Genomic DNA, 12,194 nt, shown 5'->3' with positions numbered 1-12,194 from the left:
TTTGGGAGAAAATTATTCTTCAATTATCAGGTAACATTCAGTGACCTTTTGTGAAAAAATTGGTTTATGATTTTTTTTATATTTGTAGGTATTGAAATTGTAAAAGGAGGACAAAATAGTTAGGCAGCAACTTGTTAAAAAGGGAAGGTAGAAATTGCAAAACATTACGTTTTGCAGTTGATACACTAAAAAAAAGTGAACTCTCTATTTCACTAAAGCCAATTTAACTTTATTTTAGTTCATGGAAGTATTACGTTTGGAGAAAGTTTCCTTTACTCTAATAATTTTTTGCGTACGTTAGTTAAATTAACTAAAAAACGGGAAAAAATTATACACAAAGTAAGCACAAATATTTACTAAATTCGTATTTCTCACAAAATAGTTCATTATTTCTTTAAATTTGTAAATTTTACCAAAAATGCGTCCATCATGAACTTCGTATGTCACTAAAGACATTCTTGCATTTTTGAACTCCAATTTTTTCCTTCAAACTACAAAATTTTCTTTAACAAGTGAAAAAATTAATTATGTCTAATAAATTTTCTTGAATTTGTCGAAAAATATTTACTTATTTTTGTGATATCGGCGTGATGTCAGCGTTTGTAATACTGTTTAGTAAAAATTTTCTAAAAATATTCAAAATTTTCTAAAATTAACCAAAAGTTTTCTTCCTGGTAGGTTCACTGTTTTTTCAGTGTAACATTACATGGAAATTTGGAAATAGTGGAATAATAAAGTAATATTTCAAGGCCAGTCGATTCTGTTGATTCTTAATAAATATATTTAATATATCAAAAGTGCACCTATATAAATAAATAAATTGTACTTAAAAACGTAAGTAAGCAGTTTTAATTTTGAAGTAAAATGTTTACCACAAATATGAAAGATTTGTCCAAATGAATGAAAGAGGTTTCATAAAATCAGTTCACGAAATTCAACTTCAACTTCAAACTTAGTTCATTTTAACTTAAATAAGGAGTCACGTTTTTTTTCAAAACAAACGAAGATTATTTCTATCTAAATTTACATTTCCGAGAAAAAAAAAACTATTCTTACAGTGTAGAGTAATGAAGTGCTTTATTAAGATTACAGTACATGGCTACTAAAAGCCTACACTCTATTCTGTACTTAAAAATGTCCAGTTCAAGTTTATTCTGGTGAAAGTATATTTTGAAAGATATATACGCTTCAGTAAATATGTCGAAGTACCCAACTGATATAAGTGCAAAAACATAAACTCTATTATATACATTCTAATGGTCTATACATTAAAATTAAAGAACCGAATAGTCCAATTCATGACGAAACTATGTGAACAAGTGGCAAAAGCTGATTTGCTTCCATTACTTTAGAATAACCCAATAGTTAGGGAATTTCAATCTAATCGTAACATCGATAATTCTGATAACGAATGCAAAATGTAGCCCTTGATACGCTGAAAGAAAATCATAAAACGAGTAACGAATCTAAGATAACAATAATCTTGCCGATCGAGAATAACAGGCAGTATTTAGATTGTCATAAATAAAATTTTAGCCCATACCAATTGCATGGACGCATGTTATCACACATGATTAAAAACAGCACTACACATTTTTCCTATTGATTTTCTATTGTAAAATAATAATTTGTGTGCAATATATAATGGAGAGATATTCGCTTAGTACCGAATCTATAAAAAGCCCACAACTAGTTTCGCACAAATCAGTTAAAACCCGAGGCCTGAAAGCGTTTAATCGGAGCGATGTTTTTGGGCAGTATGTTGTCCCGAAAATATCAATTATCAATCGTGTTAGCAACATTTGTGCTCTTTTCGACCAGTGCAATCGGTAGGTTTCAAAAACAAAACCCATATAATGTGTAATGTGAAAGGATATGCAAGTAGCAATAAAAACATCAACAAACACGGATACATTTCGAGTGGTTTTAACCAAAGATAATAAAAGAGGAAGATGGGAGATTGGCTACTGAGCACATCAAACCATTTACCACATTAGTTTAATACTCGAACCAAACGCGTATACGACAGGTATTGACATAGCATTGAAATGCACATAAAAAGAAACTAAGAGCACGAAATAAATTTCCATAAAGGGGAAAATGTAATTTTTTTTTTGTTGTTGGCTAAAATTTATCATTGTTTCATTAAGAAAATTAAATTTTTCATTTAAAAAATAAAAACTAAAAACAACTAAAAGGTTACAAACATGTATTAAACTAATCTGGTAAATGCAACATTTGGTATGACGCAAGCCAATCTCCCATCTTCCTCTTTTATTATCTTTGGTTTTAACGAAATCAATACATCTCAACATAATCCAAAATGATATTGAATAAAAATACTAGTGAATTATTTCCTAACGAGAATGTTGTATCTGCTTCATTCCATTGCTGCAAAGTGAATAAACCCCTTTTATGATTTGGACCATTGGAATCCTGTGAATGATGCTATGACCCAATTGAATGTGGAATTTTATAACCATATAAGTTTCTAATGGACTTTTCTGAGTGAAACAATTGTCCAAGTATTTTAAATAAATTCCTTTTTTTCGTGTATATACATATTACGTTGAAGCACTCACAGAGTGAAATACCCATTTGTAGACAATGTAAATGTTTCATTTCCGCAATTTACCTAAGTATAGTCTGGTACTGTCCACCATGGTAATAACGAAATCGCAGGCACTCGCTATAACCGTAATTAAGAAAGTGAATAAAAATTCTTTACTATTTTACTCTTTGTTATTTTAAAAAAGGAAACAAAACATATTAAATTGACTCTCTAAAGTTATGTAAGATTTCGCAAAGATAAGATTGTAAGATTTCGGCTTTTAGTTGAAATTGAAGGACAATTAATTTTATTTTTCTGCTTATCTGAAAAACAACTAATTTGTTTTTGTTCGTTTTATGGTGTTTTTTTTTAACGAAAATATTTAAAGGGATCACCAACATTGCCCACTGTGAATTTGTTTGCAATCATGTTCGTTATAAACGTGGTGAGTTGTATAGAGAATTTCAGACAATGATGTTGCAAGGTTATTTGGAAAGAGGATGGATCTTTCTCACTTCGGCTGAAATACAATTAAGCTAGTATTCGGGTCTTTGTGCGCTCTATCTCGGTCTTTCCATCGGCCTTTTAAGGAACTCCTATCCCTAATTCGCACATGATCAGAGTGAGATCTATATCTCCTCAATACAGGGCAACGAAGTACTATTTACTTTACATTATTTTCAGAACACGCTATACATACTTCATCTTTTGTGACTCCTACTCGACATAAGTGTGCCCTCAACTTTAGGTTATGTTAGGTATAGTATATACGCGATTTTATGTTTAGCGCAATGACAATTGACATCCTTTCTAAAGCCGAGTCCTAACGCCTTTTCGCATTACCTCAAAGGTGACCGATTATGATTTCCATGGATCTACAGCCAGTTTTTCTACTCTTTATTAGCTTGGGCTCATTAGGGCTTGCCACTTTACGTTTTCCCTTATTCAGACCTGATGTTAGTTGGGGTTGCTATGGATGTCTCCGACAAACAACAATCGTTTACCATGTACTTTTCGATGTATAGGCCGGTATGCACCGAACATTTTCCGTCCCATAAGAAATGCATTGCCATTTATGCTAACGAAATTTTCGGTAACGTTCAATTTTGTAAGCTGGTACGCACCTCTAATGAAAATTTTTGTTCATAACAGGGTTGTCAAAAGCATATTTTGGAGAGATGTTGACAACTCATGGCAGCAAACACTTAATTTATTACGATCACATTTGGGGTTTTATTAAAAAATTGTGTCTAAATTTTTTCGTATCGTATGAATTAAATATTTTTGAAAATGGTTTATTAAGAGATTGTTCAAAACAGATTCATGGCGACCTGTGTAAGGATTGGTCCCAATAAACTGTTCCAGGACTTGTACTTTGGAATAAGTTCATACCATCAATAATAATTACAACATTCTACCATGGAACAGAACGAACGTTTTTTTAATATCGGATTGATTAAATTTTCTTGTAATGAGTAATTACTACGAATTTCAAACTCATCCATTGGGCTGCTAGGTTAGGTTAGGTTAGGTGGCAGCCCGATGTATCAGGCTCACTTAGACTATTCAGTCCATTGTGGTACCACATTGGCGAACTTCTCTCTTATCACTGAGTGCTGCCCGATTCCATGTTAAGCTCAATGACAAGGGACCTCCTTTTTATAGCCGAGTCCGAACGGCGTTCCACATTCCAGTGAAACCACTTAGAGAAGCTTTGAACCCCTCAGAAATGTCACCAGCATTACTGAGGTGGGATAATCCACCGCTGAAAACTTTTTGGTGTTCGGTCGAAACAGGAATCGAACCCACGACCTTGTGTATGCAAGGCGGGCATGCAAACCATTGCACCACGGTGGCTCCTAACTTCAGGGCTAAGTGGAGGGTTTCGACTGAAGTTATAAATTTGGGCGATGATCAAGAGTTAGGCCCAATTAGTCGACCTGTAGACAATCGAGAGGTTGCGATTCTTTGGCAAATCGAACCTTCCTCAAGGTAACGACATCAAAAGAACGGAATCTCTCAAGAAATAAGCAAAGCAATTCCTTAAAATGGGGGGAAGGAATTCCTGAAGATGGAACAAGTATATACGGCCGTAAGTTCGGCCAGGCCGAATCATATGTACCCTCCACCATGAATAGCACATGCATGGATTGCGTAGAAACTTCTACTAAAGACTGTCATCCACAATCGAATACTTGCCGATAGCACGGTATCTTAAAACATTTTAACATTGCCTTTTAAATTGTAAGTTACTCCATACGTGGTATATATTAGACAAACAAAAAGCAGATTAAATGCGTATATAATTCAATTCTTAACCGGTATATGTAGGGAAGTCTACTAATAATTACAATCTGATATGAACTTTTGCGCGGTAATTAGAGAGCCAGAATTGAAATATGGGGGTCGCTTTATACGGAGGTCAAATCTGGGGATCGGTTTATATGGGGGTTATATATATTATGGACCGATATATATATATATATATATATATATATATATATATATATATATATATATATATATATATATATATATATATATATATATATATATATATATATATATATATATATATATATATATATATATATATATATATATATATATATATATATATATATATATATATATATATATATATATATATATATATATATATATATATATATATATCAATATATATCAATATCGGTCCATGAAAAATTGGTCGGAGCTTCTTGGAAGAGCAAAATTCGTCCGATTTGGTTGAAATTTGCTACTTTGTGCTAGTATATAGCCGCTAACAACTAATCGGTCTATAGTTATATATAGCCCCCAGCTAAACCGATCCCCAATCACACAAAAATTGGTCCATACCGGTTCATTAGTGTATATAGCCCCCATATAAAGCTCTCTAATTACTGCGCAAAAGTTCATATCGGTTTGTAATTATTTGTAGACTTCCCTATATATACCGGTCAAGAACTAAATTATATACGTATTTAATCTGTTTTTTGTCCACGTATGGACTAACTTACAATTTAGAATACGATGTTAAGAAGTTTTAAGATACCTTGCCATCGGTATTACCACAACTCAAGTAATTGTTGTTGACAGCCTTTAGTAGAAGGTATGTTACACAAGATTCGGCGTGGTCGATATTTTTATAATACAATCAACGATGCATTAACTACTGTGTTGGAATTTTTTTTTTTTAAGGAAAATCCTCCCCATTCGTAGTTAGTGAACTAAAAAACATTTACCGGCATTTTACAAGTTTTCCATTAGCTAACTTAACTATATTATTATAAATTTTGTGAAATATGTGGAAGTTAAAATGGTCATTAAATTAGCAAGACACTTTTTCCTTTGTACCTATGGCGGTGCTTATAAAAAAGTGGCAAGTTTTTGGTCCGTCGCATTTCTTCGAATTCGTCTACCTAAGCCAACTATTATATTGTTTCCAAATTTGAGATAAGGAATGGTATAATCGTGTAAACATGCTAGTGTAGTTATTGATTAATGGGTGTATTGGCAATACCGCAACTCAACAACTCCTTGATAACACACGAAAATTGGGGCATCGCAGCGATTCTGCATGTAATATTTAATATCACATAGGTTATAATATTTAATAGCAACGGCCATCAACACCCAAGTAAATCATATCAGATTATAAAATAATTATACTTTCAGTAGTTTTGAATCTTTCAAGTGCCCGGAACTGACGATTTATAATTTGGCGTTGGTGATTTTTGAACCTCTCCACCCCAAATTTTAAGAAAAAAAATCTAAATTGCTCTCGACTTTTTTCAAAACCCCCATCAAAATTTTAGGAATTTAAATATACAAATGGTTTTTAAGATTTAAGAAAAACCTGTAGTAATAACCTTCCATAATTCAATTTAACAAAATATGGAAAATACTAACCCCAGACCATTCATTATTCAACCGTCGAACAGAACGGACGTGTTTTTTAGTAGCGGATTATTTCATCGTAATAAGTATTTATTACGAATTTCACGTGTGGTAGAAAATTAATCGACAGTCGAAAGTATCGACTGAAGTTCTAAATTGGGTCAGTTAGTGTAGACGGGTCGACAGGTGGCGATACTTTGGCAAGTCGAACCTTTTCTAAGGTAACGACATCAAAAGGAGGAAATCCCTCACGAAAGAGATTCAAAGAACGCAGAAATGCTTTGTTTATACTAAATAAATTAGGATCTGTTGACCCAAGCACGTTGTCGGCTAAGCAAAGCGATTCCTTAAAATGGGCTCAAGGAATTCTTGAAGCTGGAAAAAGGGAACGATCACCGGATGAGCTACCATCCTCTAAACGGGATCAAAGATCGTTTGCCTCAGTTGAAAAAGACAGGCTTGTGATGGCTACCATTAATAAAGGAGCATTGGACGGTATGGTTCCAAAGCAAAAATGGGGGGTAATTGAGAACGCGATGTCTGGTATCTACTCAGAGGTGCGAAAAAAGTTTCCCGGACCAAGTCCTCGACGGCAAGATGCTGGATGGTATCAAGGACGATATAAGTCAAAAGCATTGACTGGCCAGAGGTCTATGGATTGCTTTAAAGCTGCTTTGATGCTACTTGGTGAAGTTTGGGAAGGAGCCGCTTTTGAGTTAGTCGATAAAAAAGACATACCGGCTAAACCTAGAGCACATGCATGGAAACCTGCAAACCCTCCTGATCCTGAGTCAATACTAAACAGACTAAAGGAATCTAACCCAGATCTTCCAACCGCCGATAGGAAGGTTGGTCGTATGGATGAGGGGGATGGACCAAGACGACATGCGGCGTTTATATTGAACATTGAGTCGCTGCCACATCTAGCCCAGACCCAAGGACGTGTAAGTTATGGCTTTCATGATATCCATATGAAAAAAAAAACGATCAGCCAATGGATTCCAAACGGACAAACCTCCGGTAGAGTCAGAAGAAGAAAAATCTTTCGAAGCCGAAGGAGACTTAAAAACTGCAGACATTGACGAACATCGTCACCTTGATGACCCAATTGAAGGTTCTACGGTTCCTCCAGATAAATCTTCACCACTGTAAAGCCGCCTGTGCTGCCTTAAAAATTCTCCTGATGAAAGGAGACATATATATAGTTCTTATTCAAGAACCATACATATATAAAAACAAAATCTGTGAATTAAGCACTCCAGGTTTCAAACTTTTGCATAATACCGGTAAATATATAAATTGAGATTGTATAATTGCTAAAAACGAACTAAACTTGTTTCTGCTTCCTTCATTGAGCAATGCAGACACTGTCGTAGCCAGTCTAGAGATATCCAAATGCAAATACTGGGTATCTTGGTCTACATGGGACATGATAGGGAGATGCCTCCATGTGCCGTTAAGACCTTAGTTGAGGAGTCACTGAAAACAAAGACAGTCAAGAGGTGATGGACTTCACATTGGCCTCTCCGGAACTGAATGATAAGATATCTGAGTGGCAAGTTTTGAGGGAACATAGCAGCAGTATTGAGAAGACGTCCGAGGCTTCCAGACTACTAGCATCCACTTCATTAAAACATCGGAGGGCAATTGGACAAGGTCGGGTGTAAAAATTATATGCTTGGAACTCAACATTTTTAAACACAATATTTTTAAGTGCAAGCATATAATGTTCATAAACTAGCATAATATGTTTGGGACATATATGTTAATATGTTAGAACATATTATGTTTGGGACATAAAATGTTTGTAAATATAATATGCTTGGATGCAAACATATATTAATTTAGAAATAGACTATAAACATATATGTGTTTAGAAAGAGAGACATAAAGTGTATGTTGGAAGTAAAATAACGAAAGTAACCAATTGGCGCCTTAAAAATATATATACACAAAAAAAATCCATTAAAGATTGGAAAAATACTATGTGTGAATATAAACAAGTATAAATTTACAAATTTGGAGTAAACATATACACCCAGAAAACAAATTCGTTGCCTCAACCGAATTATTTGCCAACCGAAAGCAGGTGGTTCCATCAACTATCAATGATATCTGTCAGCACAACTAACATTTGGCAATTGTAACTACATGGTAGTATGTTGGATCAACGTTGCATTGGTTGTCGCAATTTCATATTTATTGTTTTGTTTGTTGGTGCAACCGCCCTCGATTGTCTTCACTATTACCCTAACCAAATTCCAATATCAAATGAAAGGGCAGATTATATTGAGATTTTATAAATTTATTACAAGATTTACAATCATAATAAACTACGAAAACAAATACAAAAGGTGCTAACAACAAAGGCTTTTGATCTACATATATGTGAGATCAATTTACATTACAATTTTTTATAGGTAATATTTGTATACCAATGACAGATGGTTATTAGGTTGCAATTATGTGGTCAAACTACAGAACCTAATTCAATATATACTTGCCAGAAATTTCTTCCTTAAGCCTCTAGATATAAATACAGATCGACTTAGACTCTTCCTGTATTCTTAATACAATAAAAAAGCTCGCTTGCCGTAAAAAGTATTTGTGTTTGTTGGTGTATGAAGCCTGCAATTTTTATGGAAACATTTGTAATATTCCTTTTTTATATAACGGTGCGATACTTACCTGAAGGCAACTTCTTTTCTATGGGATAAACTTTATTCAATGTATTGCGGACTATTATCAAGTAAATGCTGTTCCCCGTTTTGCAAATTTTGTAGCGTCATACCATTTACCGTGTCGATGTTGATATAAATATTTATTTGTTGCAACAACTACCTTACGCCCGTCCTATAATTGAACTAAGATTCTATTAGTATACTCAAATTTTGGTTGTACCAACCATTTGTTGATTCCCATGATGTAGGTCTCACTATGCTGGTGGTTAGCTCAACAATTTTATGAAGCATATAACCAAATTTATCGGCATTGGTTATTGTAACCAATTGAATGGTTATGGGAATTTCGTTTTGATCCTGTGAACTTTTTTATGGTCGTGTTGAATGTATAATGGGGAAAATAATCAAAACATTGTTCTTGTAACAAAAAATAAGTTACTGATATCATTTCCTCATTGTAATTATCGAATTGCAACCAACCATTTCTCTGGGTGTATATATGTTGTGATATAAGACCGCCAAAAATTGTATATGCTTAAGTAAAAAGATTAAAATGAGTATTCGGAGAGAAAATTCATTCGGAACCAAGAGAAAAGACATTTAAAAAAAAGCATGAGTTTTGTTTATCATTTTCACGATGGACGCATTTTTGGTAAAATTTACAAATTTAAAGAAATTCTGAACTATTTTGTGGAAGACACGAATTTAGTTAATCTTTATGCTTCATTTGAGAATATTTTTTTCCTCGGGTTTAGTTAATTTAACTAACGTACACAAAAAAGTATTAGAGTAAAGAAAACTTTCTCCAAACATAATATTTCTATGAACTAAAATAAAGTTAAATGGGCTTTAGTGCAATAGAGAGTTCACTTTTTTTTGAGTTAGGACGAGTAACTCCAAATATTCAAACAAAGGTAATTAAAGGGATCTTCATAAAAACTAACGAAAGGGCACTATACACTGAAAAATATCATGCCCGGTTCCAAAGATTATGTCTCTACTTTAAAAATTTTGGTATTGATTCCGAGCCAATGAAGCCGAGAATTCAAGTAAGGATACTTTTAAGACACAATTCTCTTTTAAATGTGGGTTTTGTGTATTTGACTCTATGAAGCAAATTTTATTTTTTAGCTTTTTCAGCTTTTTTCATATGCTATAAAAAGCCCTTTAAAACAAGACAGTAGAAATTGTGCTATGTTTCAAGTAAAAACGTCTTTAAAATAAAGTGTTGAAAAACATGCCCTATTTTTTAACTATTTTTGCTTTGTAGTCAAGATGCAAAAATGCAACAAATTTAAAGACAATTTCATTAGTTTTAAAGTTTTTTTCTGAATTATTAAAGTCAAGTTGACCTTAGTTCAAAATTTTTTCTTTCAAGTTATGATACCCATTTTCAAGTCAAATCACTTAATTATAAGGACAACACGACTTCATTGAAAAGTTTATCGACTTTTGAACATGGAAAAAACTTTATATTAGAGAAATGCGTCGTCTAAGATAAGAAAAATTTGTATTCTTTTTTTAAGGACATGAAATCTTTGGCCACACGACAATATTTTTTTCAGTGTACTCTTTTTAGAGTTGTGACAGTAAAATGAAAACATTGGGAAACAGTGAAAAATTAAACACTAAGATCTATAAAAACAAAGTTTAGTTCCTCTTTATTAATAAGTAGTCCAAGAGGAGTTGATACTTTCGAAAATAAAAGCGGACATTGAGTTTGAGTTTTGCCACTAAAATTATTTCTCATTTTAACGGCAAAACTCGTATCGGTAAAACCAGAATAACATAATAACTTTATTAGGCAAATTGTATTATAACTTGGTGGAGAATGATCCAAAGCAACAATTGAATAAGTTTATTTTCTTTAGAATACATTATTAAAGAAAGCAAAAAATTGTTCACACCTACATAAATTTATGTGTTGGTTGTAAAATTATTGTTTCGAATTTAAATATAATGTGCTTTTGAATGGTTATCGTTAACTTTAGGATTCGATGGAAAAATATTTATATATTACTCAAATTCACATTCTTCCTTTATAAGAGTTTTTTGAATTTCTTCGAAAATTTCAAACTTGTGTACAAAACCCTTTTTTGTTACAATTTTTTTATTTTTACAATAAAAAATAATATATGATTTGAAATCAGTCCATTTCGTTTATATCAAGCACTGTTCTTTTCTGAATTTAAGTCTTTTATAAGACACACTTTACAGTTTAGTAAAAAGTTTATATAATAGTATGTAATGGTGAACACCTTTTCGGGATATTCCGAACGTATTTGGAATATACGTAAAAAAATATATGTAAAAAAAAATAAAAAAAATGGTGTCGGTCGAAGCAGGGATCGAACCCAGGACCCTTGGCATGCAAGGCGGACGTACCAATCACTGCTCCACGTCGCCAACAAATGTATGTTTAACAATGTTATGTTGTTAAACAATGTTATGTTTGCATCGGCTCGTGGGCGCCGCAAGCTATGCTATATAAATATGACTTATAACGATAATTATCTCTTGATGACCATAACAGCTACGTAGCCCAGTGGTTAGTGGACTGGCTTACAAACTGTGTGGTTCGCTGTTCGAATCCCCGTCCGGCAAAATGTAAAATTTAAAAAAATTATAAAATTTAATAATTTCTTCTACAATGTTTGTATTACAAAAAAAGGTGCTAAGAACTAAAAAACTCATGGAAGTGAGAAAAATGTGAGGGAATATACAATTAGGCAGAAAAAAAATTTGAGCACAATCTTCTTTGGGAGAAAATTCTTCTAAGCATATAATATTTTTGGGTTCAAAATGTTTCCTAACATATTATATGTTCACACAATAACATATAGTTTTTTGGAAGACAACATTATTGAATTTGGATGGAAAAATACATAATGTTTGGAACTTAGACTACCCAAACATATTATATTGTTTAGACCAATATGCTTTCAAACATATTATATATTGGAAGAAATCAAATATATAAATGTTTGGACAATACCCAAAAATTTATATGCTTGAAGCAAAATGTGTTTGGGAGTATATGTTACAGAAGCGATTTTTTTGAG

General features: G+C 32.9%; 1 protein-coding gene and 1 long non-coding RNA gene across 2 annotated transcripts in view; one reads left to right on the top strand and one right to left on the bottom strand.

The window, feature by feature from the left end:
* Positions 1-1,693: 1,693 nt before the first annotated feature.
* LOC142228233 (uncharacterized) overlaps positions 1,694-12,194 on the top strand; it is an 87,371-nt gene continuing 76,870 nt past the window's right edge. The window contains exon 1 of the mRNA XM_075298618.1: positions 1,694-1,829. Coding sequence (XP_075154733.1) covers positions 1,745-1,829 — 85 coding nt within the window. The 5' untranslated portion in view covers positions 1,694-1,744. The remainder of the gene's footprint in view (positions 1,830-12,194) is intronic.
* Positions 8,736-9,622, bottom strand: LOC142230588 (uncharacterized). Its single transcript, XR_012720741.1, has 2 exons — positions 9,140-9,622; positions 8,736-9,079 (listed from the first exon to the last, which is right to left on the bottom strand). It is a non-coding gene; the product is annotated as an uncharacterized LOC142230588 (long non-coding RNA).

Source organism: Haematobia irritans, chromosome 3 (assembly GCF_050003625.1).
Source record: "Haematobia irritans isolate KBUSLIRL chromosome 3, ASM5000362v1, whole genome shotgun sequence".
Classification (NCBI taxonomy): domain Eukaryota; kingdom Metazoa; phylum Arthropoda; class Insecta; order Diptera; family Muscidae; genus Haematobia; species Haematobia irritans.
This window is presented reverse-complemented; position numbering and strand designations above follow the sequence as displayed.